General features: G+C 47.6%; 1 protein-coding gene across 1 annotated transcript; it reads right to left on the reverse strand.

Annotated features, from left to right (window-relative positions):
• Nucleotides 1-211: 211 nt before the first annotated feature.
• On the reverse strand, nt 212-17,402 carry GLIPR1 (GLI pathogenesis related 1). The gene is made up of 6 exons (XM_040981450.1): nt 17,075-17,402; nt 15,664-15,909; nt 10,182-10,294; nt 2,302-2,387; nt 520-546; nt 212-421 (listed from the first exon to the last, which is right to left on the reverse strand). Exons 1-6 carry the CDS (start codon nt 17,255-17,257, stop codon nt 267-269), a joined length of 810 nt encoding a protein of 269 aa, XP_040837384.1. The 5' UTR covers nt 17,258-17,402; the 3' UTR covers nt 212-266.
• Nucleotides 17,403-17,935: the final 533 nt, after the last annotated feature.

The raw sequence follows: 17,935 nt of genomic DNA on the forward strand, positions 1-17,935 counted from the left end.
CACCGACCGCAGGTTCCTCAGCGCACAGACGAGGACTCACTCGAATGCCCAGCTTCGGCAACTTCTCAACATTGTTTGGTCACAGAAAAGTGGAAAGTGAAGATGAGTTCATCTGGTAATAACCAGTTTCTCCTCCTGAATTTGGAATTCTTTAGCGGCTTACTACCCCCGCTCCCGAGATGTTTTAAAATAGAAAAAAACCACAAACCACTTATTTGTACATGGCTTTTTTTTTTTTTTTCTTAAAAAAATAACATCTGATTGTATTAATCCAAGAGAATTAAATTAGGGTATTTCTGCTTTACCCAAAGGGTAATTAGGACAGAAAGTATTAGAAGTACTGAGTTAACAATGAGGAAAAGAGACGTGTATCTGTTACGCAGATATATGGGCCAGCCGGGATAGTCAACTGAGTAGTAACCTGTGAACCAAACAGAACATTCTTTCAGATACTGGCTCTCAATGCAATAGCATAATTCACATAGCTCTGAAACAGTTTTAAGATTTATATATACATACGTTTGACATTGTCTCTCTTGGTGTTAACTGGGAAGTCAGAGGAAAAGAAAAAAATGTTAAAAAGGGTAGGTACATGTGAGGCTCTTGTTTTATAAAGGTAAGTCAAAATTAGAATAACAATGCAAAGATTTTCAACATTTATTCAAGATATTTTATGCTAACAACTTAGTTTAAGTGAAATTATCATTACTATAAATGGAAAATCATAAGTAGCAGATAATATTTAAGTTAAAATTAAAACATTAAAATTTAAAACATTAGAAACCAGGTGAACCATACGTGCAGTATTTACCTAAAAACCAGCTCCTGAGTATTGCTTGTGAAGTCGATAGCAAAGGGACCATTTCCTCTCCTTTATCCACCGGGTCTGTACGACTGACGGCCACACGCCCTATTGGCTTAATTTTCTTCTATCCCTGATCTTTATTTAGAATTTGACAGAGCACTGGAAATAAATTCCTCAATTGCCTGTAGCCTACTTGAATGGTCTTTTATTAGTGAAAAATTTACTTCACACCACTTCCTCTTGGATGCCCATGGGGACCCCTGTAAGGAACTGCCCCTCGGCCGTTGGGACCTCCCTGACCGTGCGCTGGACTCTGGGCGGTCAGATGCTGTGAGCTGCTGCCCTACCTTCTGGAGAATTCATGAAATCAGGTGTGTAAGCCTAGTTTTTAAAATACTAAATTTTTAACTATAAAAACATAATACCAGCAAAAGTCACACTGCTGGTTTGCCCAGCACATTATGAAAAACGTGGATTCAGCTCCAAAGTATTCAACTGCGAACTAGAATGCTGTGAAGGTAGTTTCTCCTCTGGTTCTTGCCGTAATTGGTCAGAAATGCATTCTGTTAGGTTACACTTACATTCTGACCTTTACAACTCTAGTGATCACATGATGAAAAAGATTATTATTCCTTCAATTACAAGTCTGGTCATTTATGCAGTGTTCATGCACAGTAACCTGACATCTCTGTAAAACAGAAGCCAGATGGGCTGGGCCTTGGGCGCAGCGCTGGGCGTCGCGGGAGCGCTGGGCCCTGCTCTGACGTCAGTGAGGATGTGTGCCGCATCTGGTGAACACCAGGCATGCGAGCACGTGTTCTCCCTTGTCTGAGTGGGGATTTTCATTAGGGGAGGCTGATTAATCTGATGAATTTTAAACTACAAAAGTAGAGATTATCTTAAACTTGTCTAAAGTTCAAAATTTCAGTAGCCTCCATGTGTTCTTATAATAGTGGTAATATTACTGATTGGATTTTCAAGGGCAAGAATGACTTTACATTGAATTATTTTACCAGTTTGGTAAAAATGCTGCCTTGCACAGGCTACTGTTGAGGAAATAGGTTGAGAAACCTGTGCAAGTCAGTGCTCCAATTGGAAACTGGTTTAGCAGCTCTAAAATCTGCAGTTTTAGCCTCTATTTTGCACTACCTTCCTTGAAAGAAAAAAAAAATGCTTTTTTTTATAACATTGTAGAAATACAAAGGGAACAATTAAGTTAGCATTGATACACTGTGGAGAGCTACAGTTCATACAGGATTAGCGTGCATGAATGATTCAGTGAGTCCCCATTTGTTCTAAAGCTCCCCATCCTGGCCCTTTTATACAGATGTGAATACAAGAGTGCTGCAGGACCTACAGGGAAGACTCAACACATCCATCTCAAATGTGTTTGTTCCTAGACCTGTAGCCATGCGTGGTCCTTACTCCACCTTCCTTGAAATAGCTATTAGGCTAGAACAGTGGGTTGCATTTATTGGTAAATTGTTGTTACTCACCACAAAGATTGTCCAGGCAGTTGTCGTGGGCAGGGCAGGCACTGCAAGTGGCTCCTTTCTTATATGGCCAAGTCGGGTAATTTCCACTGTAAAGAAAAGTCATCAGTGATCTTCAGTTTACTGGCTAGCATGCTTGACTAAATCCAGAAGAATTCTCAGGTGGAAGTCCAACGTTTCGGAGGCTTAGCAATGATGGAGCAAGGTTCCGTTTCTCAGCCATTATGCCTCCCTGTTAGCCAATCTTCCAGTGTTCCCACACCCCACCCTGTGCATTCCTTTCCCACCACTTTCCCACCACCAGGCCCCAGAGAGGAAGGCTGGTTAGTGTTAGCCAGCAGCATGTCAGTAATGGGACCCTCTGCCCACTCCACAGCCTCTGTGCCACTGACCTGCCACCCTCTTTGGCAGCAGGAGCCATGAGAAACTTCTTTGCAGTCCCAACCCAGTTAACAACTACCCTGTCCTACCCACTTCAGCTCTCACACTCTCTTCCACCTGCTCTCCTGTCTGCCCCATTCCCCTCATCCTACACACATCTGAAGTAAACAGCCCAAACCCATCACCCCACTGTGGGAGCTGGCTGGGTTAGAAAGTTTTGGTGGGGTTCACATACCCTGCACTAAGACAGCAAAGTGGGGAGCATTTAGGATCAGAGAATCGCTCCAAGTAGAAGGGATGGCACATCGCTGTGTTGTCTCCTCTTCTGCCCGGGCTCCAAGGTAAATGTCAGCGTCTCTGGCAAGCAGCCCAGCAGCATGCACAGGAGAGGCACTGCCAGGCCCCAGGAACCGGACGCTGCTCCGACTGCCCCTGGAGCCAGTCCCAGACCAGACCTACTGACCTGCAGGCCTGGGGCCTCATGCTCTGCCTGTTGGCACCTGTGGACCCACAGGGCCAGGAACAGGCTGATTACAGTCAAATCCCCAGAAGTCATTCTGGGAAGTCAAGTCTGAGGAAAATTGGTCAGGTGTTTGTTTTTTTGTTTTGTTTGGAGCGGGGGACAACCTTACAGAGACAGTCATAAAATAGACCAACACAGATCATAATTACCCTGTAAGACAGCTGTTTTTACACACCCCCCTTATGTCCCAGTCAGCACCAGACATGGAATGCAAACTCCAAACACTGAATAATGGTCCACAGACTCCACCTCTACCCCTTAAAACCCTCTAAGATGGCCATCTTTCCTCTCTGTTAATACATATGAGGTGGGCCTAGTGCAGTAGCCTAGTGGCTAGTCCTTACCTTGCATGTGCCTGCATCCCATATGGGCACCCGTTCTAATTCTGGCAGCCCCACTTCCTATCCAGCTCCCTGCTTGTGACCTGGGAAAGCAGTCGAGGGATGGCCCAAAGCCTTGGGACGCTGCATCTGTGTGGGCGGGAGATCTGGAAAAAGCAGCTGGCTCCTGGTTTCAGATAGGCTAAGCTCCAGCCATTGTGGCCACTTGGGCAGCAGATGGAAAATATTCCTTTCTGTCTCTCCTCTGTATATTCTGAGTTCCCAATTAAAAAAAAATTATAAATTTTAATTTTAAAATACATACAAGGAACTGGGGACTCAGTAAAACAAAGAAGTATCAAATGTTTACTTCAGCAATCCACCAAGATGTGAGCCAGTTGCCAACCTCCAGGGAACCTCTAATCAGTGTGGCAGTGCTGGGCACTGGGCCAGGAGCTGCTCTAACCCTGGCCTCCCCACCTGTAGGGTTCCCAGTGCAGACAGTGGGGTCACTGGATGATGGACTGTCCCTAGAGAGGACCCCCTCTGAGCAACCCCATCTGGCCCAGGACATCTCATGACAGAATCATGAGTCCTGGGTTCCACAGCCCCCGTCACACCCAAGCCCCCAGGGCTGAGGGCAATGGGGGGTGTCTGGCAAGCAGGTGATCTGCTGTCAGTGCATGTGGCAGTCCCCTCCCTTCTTGTGTCTTGTTGGGATGGAAAGACATGTTGAGGTGCCCAGGAAGCCTTTATGTTGCCCTCTGGAGACGTGAGTCTGCTGGGTTACTTCTAATTACCCAACCTCTCTGGGGCAGAGACCTTGCAGCACTTGCAGGCATCTGCCTCCATTCCAGCAGGAATGAAACTCAACATTTATACTTAATAAGGACTGTCATCTCCATACTTCTCCATCACAGTCCTCCTCTCTTGCCCTAGTTAATCCTACAATGTGGGATATACCACATCCTTGCTTGCCACCTGCCGTACACCTGCTCTATCTCCCTAAGCGATCCCACAGAAGCTCTTGCTGTTCCCTAATGCCCTTGGAGTCCAGAAGGCCACAGAGAACTGAAACTTACCAACAGCTTCCTCTGAGCTTACATTCTCACTCCTCTCCACTCCCTTCTTAAAACATCTAAATTTCCTATCAAAAAACCAGATGGCTCCTAGTGCTTAGTACAGGATCTCTGATGCAGTGAAACCTCTGCATTCCTCAATATCCAGTTGTTCCTGAGCCCCACCCTCTCCCAAACACTCCCTGCAAATTCATTCTTTTCTGTCCTGGACCTGAAGGATGCTTCACAATTCCTCTTCTCCGCCCATCTCCCTGGCCACTCCTTGCCTGTAGCTAATCTGAATAACCCTGAGCTTACACAGCAGCTCATGGAATTAGCTCTGTTACCTTGTTACCCAGCATCCATCTTCAACAAGGAGATGATCTCTGCCCTGCAGCCCCTCCTAAGAAGCCTGTCTCCAGCATACCACTAGTTCCTTGAAGTTTCTAGCTGAAAAGTTATGGGAGATGCAAGAAAACAGCCCAGCTACTTTCCACCTCAGTCACCTCCTGCAACTTCTCGCAACACCTGACACTTGTGCACTTCTCCCACCTGAAGGCTCCAGGGTCTGGCGTGACGGTTCAGAGGCTACTGGGATCCCATATGGGTGCCAGTTCATTTCCTGGCTACTACACTTCCCATCCAGCTCCCTGCTTGTGGCCTGGGAAAGCAGGAGAGGATTTTAATGAAGGTCCTTTTTACAAGCAATGGTCCTGGGTCTTCCTAGTCCGAATAAACCATTCCTTCTCCAAATTCACACTTCTAAAGAACAAACAGCCTCCTGGCCAACAGGCAAGGGCCTCTGCCACCCGTGGGGCCTACTTCTCCAAACGTTTCCATATGAGGTCTCCCACAGGGGAGACCTGGAGGAGTCTCCTGACTTCGGACTGGCTCAGCTCCAGCCATTGCGGCCACTTGAGGAGCAAACCATTGGATGGAATATCTTCCTCTCTGTATAACCACCTTTCCAATAAAAAAAAAAAAATCTTAAAAAAATATGCAATCCCAGTGTCTCCCCAACTCTGGTGAGATGCACATGAACCTGTTTGTATTACTGGGACCAGACTCCAACTGACAGCCCACCCCCCCAGGAGATCTTTCTCTTCTGGGACCTTAAGAAGTAATTCCCACAGTGCCAGGGGTAAGATAGGGAGAGTTCTGCTATGTCTGTCCATGGAGCCTGTGCTATGGCCTCACTGGTCAGTCAAGCCCCTTTATGCAGTGAGTGCCCCCTCCTTCCCTCTTCCCATGACGTGGATTCGCTGCACGTCATGCACACGGACATGCACGTTTCCTGTGACATGTCACTCTGCAGAACCACACCCTACACCTCATAACCAACCAAATGGCCGCTGTGGCAGTCAGTCCTCATGTTCTCCTGTTACTAGGAAGCATAAAGGTTGTCACTTCTCAGATTCAAGATGACGGAAGAAACTATAGCCCTGCTCCAGGAAAGGAAAAAAAAAAAAAAACGGAACCACTATTTTAGGGGCCTGATATAAACATTTTCATTAGAGAAGTGAAAAAAAATTCAAGGAAGATTCTATGGATCAAAAGACGTTGCAAACAGACACTGACTGCAATGGGCAGTGGCACATGGCACAGGTAGGTACTTCTCACACAGGATGCCAACATATCAGACCCAGTGTGATACACAGAGAAGGAACAACCCATGCCTCACCTCTCATAGCCCTAGTTGTGAAAGAATCCCACAGTCACCGCTGACCACCTCCTCAGCCTGAGAGTGAACACGGGTGAGAGCAACTGCCAGACTCCCAGGCTTGTTCATACCCCAATTGGCCGCCGCAGCCAGAAGTGAGCCCATGTGAAGTCAGGAGCCTCTTCCTGTTCTCCCATGTGGGTGGATTTGCTGCACTCAAGGCTGCTTTCCCAGACGCTAAGCAGGGAGCTGGATGGGAAGTGGAGAAGCCGGGACACAAACTGGTGCCCATAGGGATCCCAGCGCTTACACAGTGAGGATGTAGCCAGTTGAGCTATTGCCTGAAGCCCAGGCAAGCTGCCTTTGTTCCTTCCCAGCCCCTACCCTTGCAGAGCGCCATACCAGACAGTGAAATGTCGGGCAGTGCTCTTCTGATCTGCTTCTTGCAGCCTCCCAGCATCAGGAGGAAGTGGCAGCAGCCCCTCTCACTTGGGAGACTGCCTAAATGAGGGCCCTTGAGTCTACTTGGACTTGGGGTCTAGCTCAGAATGCTAACTAGAAGCAGGGAGTAACCCAAACCCACAAACTGTTGGCCTTCCACCCCTGCCCCCGAACACCCTAGAAGGACTCTAGGTAAAGCATAGGCAGGAGATGCCTTCTCCTGGAGCACCACTCTCCGCGGATGGAGCAGTGTCATGAGGTGAGTGGATCTCTCGCTGCCTGTGACTGACAGTGGGAGCGCTGTGATTGAAAGCTAAGGTTAGGAGTGTGGCTGGGTTGTGGGCAATCACCATGTCTGTGCGTCTGGCATCAGAGGCTCCGGGTTCCCTGAGGGCCTGGCATGGCAGATGATTCCAGGCTCCCACAGTGAACCACGCAGGTCAAGTGTGGTTCCTTGCAAGTGAAATATTAGAAATAAAGCATTCAAATGCCAAGTAAAAATGTACGGAAAGCTTCAACAGTCACCACCCCCTAGCAATAGGAAAAAGAAATAATAAGCTTGGACACAATGATCACAGCCACTTCTCCCTAGCCTTAGATCCTTCCCACCCTAAGCAAACATCATCTAAGAGAAAAAAAAAAGAAAATGTAGTGTATTTACATTATGGAATACTACTCAGCCATAAAAAGAATGAAATCTTGATGTCTGAAACGAAACAGATGCAACTGGAGACCATTAGGCTTAGCGAAATACAACAGTCCCAAAAAGACAAATACATTTCCCCATGTGTGATAACTAATCCACAGAAAATGAAAAAAGTAGTAAACAGGCCCAGGAGGGACGTTCTGCCCTTTGGTCACCGTGTCTGGCCTTTGCTTATACTGCCAGGATCTTTGTCATCTATTCTTTCTTATTTTCTACTTGCCAGGTGTTGATGTCTTTACCTAATGGGGTGTTACATTCCTCCGTTATATACAATTGAAATAAGCCACTGAGAACTAGAGCGGGGCGGAAGGGGGAGGGTGTGTGGAGAAGGTGCACATGGGAAACATCGCTAAGCTCCCAAGTCTGCACTGCCAAACGTGAAATGTGCCTCCTTTATACGGACAAAAATATGACAACAATTACTGAAAGCAAAAAATAAAAAATAAATACGGTAACACCGTCTCCTAGTGCAAGGGACAAATGCAATGGAAATCTAGAGCAAGCAATAGAAATAAATATGGAAGAATGGCAGATATACAGAGAGGAGAGACAGAGAGGAAGATCTTCCGTCCGATGATTCACTCCCCAAGTGAGCGCAACGGCCGATGCTATGCCGATCCGAAGCCAGGAGCCTCTTCCGGGTCTTCCATGCGGGTGCAGGGTCCCAAAGCTTTGGGCTGTCCTCGACCGCTTTCCCGGGCCACAGGCAGGGAGCTGGAAGGGAAGCGGGGCTGCTGGGATTAGAACCGGCACCCAAATGGGATCCCGGGCGTGCAAGGCGAGGACCCTAACCACTTGCGCCACCGCGCCGGGCCCAAGAGACATTTTTAATAAGGCTCCAGAAACAAGGCAATTAAAGCAATAGAGGAGGCCAGTGTGGTGGAAGAGCAAGCTAATCCTCCTCCTGTGGCGCCGACACACCATAGCAGTGCTGGATTGTATCTCCGTTGCTTCACTTTAGATTCTGCTGTCTGCCTTCGGCTTGGGAAAGCAACGTAAGATAATCCAAGGCCTTGGGACCTTGCTCTGACACGGGAGACCTGAAACAAGCTCCTGGCTTCCAATTTGGATCACCTCAGTCCTGGCCATCGTGGCCATTTGTGAAGCGAACTTGCAGATTATAGATAGATTATAGATACATATTCTTCTTTCTCTCCAAAATCTGTCTTTGAAATGCAGATAACTATAAGTCTTTGGGAAAAATTTAAAAAGGAAAAATAGGCAAATTGCGATTACATCAAGCCAAGAAGCTTTTGTACACAAAGGCAACCCTCATCCAAGCGGAGAAAATACTTGCAAACTAGGCAACTGATAAGGAATTAATATCCACAATCAATAAAGAGCCCAAGAAATTCAACAAGGAGACAAACAACCCAGTTAGAAATAAGCAAAGGACATACAAGCATTTTTCAATGGGTAACATTCAAATGGCCGGAGGTCACATGAAAAATGCTCAGGCTCCCCAACCGTCAGGGATGGCGAATGCAGACCGCCACGAGGTGTCACCTCACTGCAAGTGCGAGAGCCAGCACACACACATCAAAGGACAGTCAACGCTGGTGAGACTGCGGGGGGGAAGACACACACAGCCACCGCTGACCCTTAGGCAAGGCAGTATGGAGATCGCTCAGACCTCAACAGAGACCTGCCATGTGACTAGTCATCCCACTCCGAAGGGCTTTTCCAAGCGAAATGAAACCCACTGTGGGCTATCTATCCCCATGCGTATAGCAGCTCTAGCAGCTCAATTCACCGTAGCCAAGATATGCAAACAACCCGGATGTCCAAAAACGGACGCCTGGCACGTACACGCTATGAACCATTACTTAGACAAACATGCAGTCCTGTCTTTGCTGAAAAAAATGGCTGCAACTGGGAACCATTTGCTTAATCCAATAAACCAATCCCCAAAACACCATGTTTTCCCTCAGCTGCGCGTGAAGAATGTTTTTGCATCAGAAAGTTGAGTGTGGGAAGGGAAGGAAATGAATGCATTTAAAAAAAATCACTGACAAACGTATTCCCACAATGATCCCATCTCAGGCAGGCGCATTCAAGGCGTGGACTTTAGCCTCTAGGCCACAGCGCCGGGCCCGGCATTGCAAAACTTTATGCACCAAAATATTTCTCTCTTAATTTCATTTTCTGCAAATATTTTAAAGAATCAAAACTCATTTTGACAAGTATCTTCATAACGAGTTACTCAATTTTACAACTTTTGTTCTAAGTTTTATAGCTAATTTTGTCTATAATTTGGCCCTGGCATGGTAGCCTAGTAGCTGAATTCCTTACGTTGCATGTGCTGGGATCCTATATGGGTACTGGTTCTAACCCCAGCTGCTCCACTTCCAATCCAGCTCCCTGCCTGTGGCCTCGGAAAGCAGAAGAGGATGACCCAAAGCCTTGGGACCCTGCACCCATGTGGGAGACCCAGAAGAAGCTCCTGGCTCCTGGCTTTGGATCAGCTCAGCTTTGGCCATCGCAGCCACCTGGGGAGTGTTATAAGAACATCAAATTAGTTTATGCTGCTGATGAATATTTTGGCATTTCTACCTTTATATAAGTGTGTATGTATGCAGTACTTAGACGCATTGTGCCTGCACCCACGTCACCTTCAGAGACACAAAGATGGGCAGAATGTTCATGGGGAAGATTTCCGGGCAAAGAAATTCAGGTTTATATACGTTTCATCTTTTACACTGCATTATTCACACTTTCTGTAATGACAATGAATACTTGAAAAATAGAATTAGATTTTATCTGTTTTTACAGAACGCTTGATTCAGGGACTTACGGTGGTCCATAGTTACAGATGAAATGTGCTCCGTTGGAAAGCGCTTCATATTTAGCAACTTTGGGGCAGAATTGCACAGCACAGCCAACTTTGTAAGTATCCGCCCAAACGACCTGGAAGGAAACACAGGCCTTTGAGAGAAACGGTGAGATGCACCTGTGGGGGTGATCGCACACGTGCTGAGGGGGGCTGCCTCTTCTCAGTGCATGCGCCACCTGGGAAGTTTCAGGGCTCAGAACTCGGGCATAATTACTCTGTGTGTCAAACACTCAAACAGGATTTTTAAAACAGTCTTATTTTTATTGAAAAGGCAGATTCTCAGAGAGGAGATAGATCTCCGACCCACTGGGCCACTCCCCAAACAGCTGCAGCTGAGCTGACTCGGAGCCAGGGGCCTCTTCTGGGTTTCATGACCCTGCACCTATGTGGGAGATCCAGAAGGGACTCCAGACTCCTGGCTTCAGATTGGTGCATCTGTGGCCGTTGTAGCCACTTGGGGAGTGAATCAGCGGATGGAAATTCTTCCTCTGGAAGGACCAGGTTTGTGGCTCAGCATAGAGGTGAAGTTCAAACGATCCACTTCTGTTTGGGGATGAGCTAAAAGGGCAAAGGAGAAAGCTAAAGCCCTTGTCTGGAATTTTAGTTGTGTTTGTTGAGATGGAGAAAACTAGGGACAAAGTGAGGAAGCTGGGTGTCACGTGAGGAGCCCTGCTGAGAACACACGGTTTGGAGGTGCTTGTCAGACACCAGGAGACGGATGTATCCATGGCAGCCCAGAGGCCAGCAGGAGGCCCGAGACACAAAGCTAGTTCTAGTGAGCCCTTTGGATCACCCAGGCCAAGTGGGATGGGTAACAGGGTAGGCGAGAGCCTTGCATACAGGAAAGAAGCCAACGGGGGCTACAGAGGAATGGTCAGGGACGTAAGAGGAACAAGAAGCACACAGCCAGATTTTTGGGGTGAATGGATGGTGCCATTGGCCACAATTACTACATCGTTTGAATGAGACATCTCTGTTCCATATTCTAGCAACTTCGTTGGTACTTTCCCCGCTTGCCTTTTGAGCAACGAATGTCCCATCTCCTTTTCGTGCTGGGCACACAGCCTATTTTTGACTAAGGGTCTTTGGTATCAAAAGACTAAAGGAAGTACTAAAGGAGTGACCAGAGGGTAAGTAGTGATAGTGATACCAAATCACACCTTACACCAATTTTCTTTGTGTTTTTTTTTTTTTTAAGTTGGTGACATGAACGGTGCTGGAGGAGACTCAGGTGAGCGAGCTGGAGCCAGTGGCTGCCTTCCTAAGTGAGAAACTGCTCATTAGCTGCAAGTGTGCTTTGTGGGAAGTGGAAGACAGAAAGCTGAGACTGAGCTGGACTGGAAGGAGTGGGCTTTGGGCAGGGCGATCCCGGCAGCTGAGCCACTGTTTGCGGATCTGCATAGCATGGAGTCCGGTCTTTGCTTTTGATCTAGCTTCCTGCTACTGCTCACCCTGGGATGCAGTACGTAGTAGGTGATGGCTCGAGTACTTGGGTTCCTGTCACCCGAGTAAGAGAAAGGAATAAACCTTCTGGCACCTGGCTTCAGCTGGACCCAGCCCTGGCTATCAAAGGCATTGGAGGGGAGCGAACCAAGGCATGCAAAATTCATTTTCTCTTAGTCTCTCGCTCTTGCTCCGCCTTTCAAGAACAAACAAACGAACATTTTAAAACATGAGATATTCTTCAAGGAAGGATTCTTGGAACATGCTCATGACCTGGAGTACCCAGAAGGCAATGCAGCAGCTTCGGCCTGTGTTAACACAGCCCAGGCTGGTGAGGCCTGTCAATTCTTGGGCTTAAATGGACTCCTCAGTTATTTTTGATTTATAAAATCCTTCATTTTTACTCCCTGCGTCTTCAGGGGGGGTGCTGTGGGCTGCTAGTTCCTGGGCCCATCTCTGAGTCACAGGAGAACCCCTGCAGTTCCCCTGGATCTGAGGGGAGTCTCCCGCATGTGAATGAGGCGTGTTCCCGCCAGCATCCCGTGTCCATCACGGATGTCGTCCTTCGATCTCCGGCACTTTGCTCTGCAGTGTTGCTGTACCTCAACTCTCCTTAGCTTTAGGTCCCCTGTGCCTTCTCTTCACCCACATTGTGCAAATGCTAGTTACCATTCATTTTGTGTTTTAATCTCATTTGGAAAAAAAAATCACATGTCCTAGACTATTTCACATGTAAGAAAATTCATTTTACAGGTATACATTTATGCTTTAACATTTGCTTTCTGGGGTTAGGGTATGGGTAGGCTAATCTTTTGCCTGGTGCGCTGGTATCCCACACGGGCTTTGGTTGCTGCATTTTCAGTCCAGCCCCTTGATGATGCCTGGGAAAGCAGTGGAAGATGGCTCAGTCCTTGGGACCCTGCACCCATGTGGGAGAACTGAAAGGGACTCCCAGCTCTGAATTGGCTCAACTCTGCCAGTGGATAGAAGATCTCTGTCCTGCTCGAAACCTGCCTAATAAAAATGGGTAACCCGTCTCGAAAAAAAAAAAAATCAAATAAAAATTTTTTGTATTTGAAAGACTGGCAGAGAGAAAGGAAGATCTGCTGGTTGACTATCCAAGTGGCTACAATGGTCAGGGCTAGGCAAGAGCCCCTTCCACGTCTCCCACATGGGTACAGGGTCCCAAGGCTTTGGGCCATCCTCTGCTGCTTTCCCAGACCACATGCAGGGAGCTGGACGGGAAACGGGGAGCATCTGGGACATCAACAGGCCCCCATGTGGGGTCCTAGTACGTGCAAGGTGAGGATTTTAGCCACTAGGCCACCGCACAGGGCCCTGCCTTTCTTTTTATATATGAAAAACTGGCACCTAATTCTGGCTGGCCTTGAAGCACTGCAGGGAAGTCTGTGTCCAACTCAAGATGCTTTCAGAGCGTGATTCCTTTCACTGACTTCTGAAGAGCCAGGACCAGGCTCCGTCTTTCTAACAAAAAACCACGTTCTGGCCTAAGTGACCTTCCTTCTCCCCGACATCATCCCATCATCTTTCCCTTTGAGTTCTTGGCATCAGTTCTTTTGCCTAGTTATCAGCACTGTGGTATCTCCCATTGGTCCTCTGAGAATGTAACAAAAATCATACAGGAGTTTGTGGACTCAGTTTTGCCATCTAGTGGAGACTTGTAGTATTACCAAAGTGAAATAACCCACCTACGCTGATATGGTTGGTTTAGTTGTGACAATTACCAAACTTTACAAAGGTTTGAACTGACAGCAGCAAAATATCTACTTTGTTTAGTTTTCCGTGACTATTCCAAAGTTTATCTGAAATGCAGTCTGTTTCAAATATATCTTAAATGTTAAATTAACATGCTAAGAAATACCACACATTTTATGAGGATATAAGGGGATATACTAAACCTGTTGTCTGAAGTTGGCCAACAAGCTTATCTACTTGAAAGTCACAGTGACAGATAAGACAGAAAGACCTCTACCATCTGCTGGCTTGCTCCTTACATGCTACATGATCGCAAAGCCAAGGGTGGATCAAGCCCAAGCCAGACGCCAGGCACCCACTCCGTGTCTTTCACATAGCTGCCAGGAACCTTACCAGTTAAGCAATCCTCTGCTGCCTCTCAGGGCTTGCATCAGCAAGAAGCTGGAATGGGAAGCAGAGCCAAAAGTGGAACCCAGGCACTCCGATATGGGGTGCAGGCATCCCTGGTTCCTTAACCAAGGGGCCAAAGGTCGGCCCCCAAACCTATTGCCTTTACTGTATGCAACAGTCATCCTTGACCACATGTTCAAGTAGCTTGATTTTTAAAAGAAAACAAGGGCTTGAACTATCCATCTGAGGTAACCTAGCATGCATTTAAAATGGCATAGAAGGGTGTGATGGCCTACCTTACAAGTTCCGGGATCCCATATAGGCGGCAGTGCATCCCAACTGCTTTACTTCCCATCCAGCTCCCTGCATGTGGCCTGGGAAAGCAGTAGAAGACAGCTCAGTGCCTTGGGACCCTGTACCCATGTGGGAAACCCGGAAGAAGCTCCTGGCTTCGGATTAACTCAGCTCCAGCTGTTGGAGGCCCCTTGGGGAGTGAACCGGTAGATGGGAGGTCTTCCTGTCTCTCCTCCTCTCCATAAATCTGATCTGCCTTTCCAATGAAAAACAAAAACTTAAAATGGCATATGAGAAGTCTTGAGTTTCCCGGTAAGATTTCTTGTAGGAATCTGAGCTGTCAGATATTTCTCCTAGTGATTGTTGACAATACCGCTCATGGAAGAGAGCATCCCTTTGTTCAATGCTTACCGATTACAAGTCAGTAAATATAGCCTGAAACAGGAGCGTATGTGCCAACAGTTCACTAAGGTCAATTTCCAGAAGCAGGAGTGAGGAGAAACAGCACGGAAGCCAGGCAAAGGGATCACAGCTGGGAAGAATCTGACCTTCAGGGCCGGCTTGCCTTAAGGACAGGCCTGCGCACTGAAGGAGGCCTCCTGGTACTGTGTAGTGCTATTCACAGACTGATGAAGTGCCACAGGGACCCAGAGGACATTGCAACTCTGGCCGAAGTGGAGGGAGGTGCACGATTTCACACATGAGGGGATAATGGAGCTGGTTAGGGTTGTCAAATGAAAAGGAAAGAGAACGCCAGGCCAAATTAACAAGGTGTAGAGTATGTACGAAAGAGCCTGGCACTTGGCAAGCAGCTCATTGTGCAAATGAAGAGATCAGAGGGCTGTTCTGGACAGATTCTAAACATGTTTGTATATGCAAGTGAAGTCATGCCATGGCCAACATTCCAGAGGTTCAAAAAAAAAAGGGGGGGAGCTCAAGTTTATGTCAAGTAAGCCGTAGCATCCTCTGAAGTTGAATGAACTAATTTATGGAAGTTCTGCTTAGATAATGGAATAAAAAGAACTAGCATTTTTAGATATGATCAAATTAAAAAAAAATCTAGCTTCTTGCCAAGCTGAGTGATTGCAGCCTTTTCCCTTTGAGAGACCACTATTATGGGCCCCCACTACAGAGGAGACACCCTCCGCGGTCTGGAAAGCAGCGCAGGTGAAGTGCCTGCAGTGGCTACTTCTCTAACTTTGAGGACCTCATTCCGTTCTCACCACCAACCTGTAAGGCAGATGCATCAACAGGCTCAGAGTTACGAGTTGCTTCCCATTCAGCTAGTAAGAAACAGGTGAGATGCAGATAACCAGATTGTTGTAAAGCTCAACAATGCATAAGTTATACGATCAACCACCACTATACCGTATTGTCCAGAGCAGTGGCCCTCACATAATTCTTGGACAATGCCTCAAGCATCTCATCTTGTGCTGGAGCCTATTCTATTTATTGTTAAAGCAACACGCTAGCGCTCTACTCCCTCACAACTATACAAGACTTTAATGAACAGATTCCAGTTTACTCCTCACTCTGCCGAAACAGTTTCAGGCAGTTTCAGGCAGTTTCAGGCAGTTTCAGGCAGTGCGTAGACACATACCTGAGTGTAATGGCCACACATGTGGCTGCAGCTCCGGGTGCTGAAGTCATAGTATTGGACTTCGTCATACCAGGCTGTGACAGCTGAAGACACCGAGAACAGGGAGAGAGAGCCAGTCCATATATTTTCTCCCAATGAAGTGAAGTTTGGGTGTAGCTTGTAGGGCACCTTCAGCTGAAAGTTGTGTTCAAACCGACAGTTTCTAGCCCACGTTTTTGCAACTTTAGCCAGTGCTGGGTCCCAAGTCTGTGAAAAAAAAAAAAAAAGAGAAAAATCCAACAATACAGGTGTATTGATACTTACTACTCAATCACATAATTGAGACAAACAGAAGTCTGAGTTATCACGTGTGATGACAAAAGGTTTTGAAACTCCAGAGCTTCAGGATGACAAACCAACATTTCGCTGGAAAATCAGTCGTGTCCAAAATGCTGTCCACTGCGTCGTGCACGTTTTGTGCAGTTTATTCACTGTAAAAGCCCCTGTGGTACGCAGCTTGGGAAACATCCTAAAACACAAGCTCCAGGTCTGGGATTCAAATCCAAGCTCTAGGAAATCAAGCTTTCATCTTTTCCCCAGATGCCATGCTGCTGCTTCTGCAAATTCAGTACTCTGCTGGGAAAACAAACATGAACCAGGGAGGGAGGAATGACAGGAAGGAGGGAGAGGAGGAGGGAAAGGAGAGCGTTGGGAAGGGTAAGGAAGAGGAGAGACAAGCAAAAAGCACGCGCGCGCACGCACACACACACGGAACAAGGAAGCCAACCACCAAAAGGAGAAGTGCCATCTACTCACCTACCCGTCTACCTCAAAGGAAGTGCCCTCCCAGAGTGAGAAGCAAAAAGTGTCAGTGGCGTTTGTAACTCCAGGAAGCAAGTTTGAGCCTTATGCCCTCGGGTAGTAAACAGAGCCTCTTCCAGCAGCGACCCTTAACATTTCAAAAGACCCGGCTCTCACCCCGTCTCTGCATTTCCCTGCCCCCAGGCAAGGTTGAAACATTTGCCTGCCTTCCTGCCTGCCTGCCTGCCTGCGGAAAGCTGATCCTGGTACGCCTATCTCTAGGCACACCCCAGGACCCCAAACTACAAAAAGCCCAGCCTGGGAAGGACTGCCTGGGTCTCTGCCCTCTGCTCCCAGCACGCCCTGTAGTTTGTACGCGTAGGGCCATGAGTTCGCTCCCCATTTGTTCTTCAGTGCAAACCTTTTCCAGCGTTCGTTCCGTGCCGGTTTTCTGCGCCACTTTCGCGACAGTAACAAAACGAGAGGCAAACCGGGAGTGTTCTGCCCACGCATTATGAATGTACAACACAGGTAAATCCCAACCTAAAAAGCACTTCTGACCACTCAGGCTTTAGCGGCAAAGTTAATACAACAATAGCTGGGTTTATGGCGAGCTCTCCAGTTTTCTTACCATGTAAAGCATATCGCTGGCTGCTGGTTTCACCTTTGATCGGAGCTTGTTGTGAATGTGAACGCATTCTCTGATGAACTCTTCGTCGTCCGTGCCTGGCAAGGTGCTTGCTGTATAGGAGTAACCGGAGACGAAGGAAGCCGTCCACGCCGCCACAGCAAGCGCCACTTGCAAGACTTGCATGCTCAGTTTGCCTAACCCGGAGCTCGGAGAGGCTGGAACCCAGGGCGCAGACACTTCCCAGCCTGGGCTCGGCTCGCTGGGAGTTCCCAGCTCCGCAGCGCACAGTCATACAGCTTTCAGAGAAAAGCAAACAGAGCCCGAGCTCCTCACAAGTTTTAAAGGGTTTCTCCATATATGGTGCGCAGTTCCTTTTACGCCGTTGAGTCAGCGCTTTTCGGTGACACAGCATCAGATTGCTATGAGACTGTGGCAGAGTTTCCTCTGAATTGAGGGCTAGTTTCAAAGGAAATGCTAGAATCTCCATTTAAAAAAAAAAAAAAAACAGCCTCCGATAGTTTTATGAAGGTTGGGGTGATTCTCTTCCGTAAATATTTTGTTAAGATGCTTTTTGAAGTTCTTTTTAAAGAGACTACAGCGGACTGGTGAGATGAGGTAGCTTTCATCACCCAGCAGGGTGTGTAGGGAGGCGGGTGTCAGATGACTGCCAAGACCCCCAGCGGATACCCCCAGTGGTAGTTGATACTGAATCCCGTTAGCACATTTTTTACCTTTGCATACCTTCTGTGGTCAGCGCAGCAGGCGCGGGGTGAAGAGGGGCGCGCCGGAGGAGACCCGTCCCAGCGAATTCACCGCCAAGTCCGCAGGGGAACCACACTGGCTGTGGATCTGATTCACTTG

Source organism: Ochotona curzoniae, unplaced genomic scaffold (assembly GCF_017591425.1).
Source record: "Ochotona curzoniae isolate NIBS_2020 unplaced genomic scaffold, NIBS_Ocur_1.0 contig_1014, whole genome shotgun sequence".
NCBI lineage: Eukaryota > Metazoa > Chordata > Mammalia > Lagomorpha > Ochotonidae > Ochotona > Ochotona curzoniae.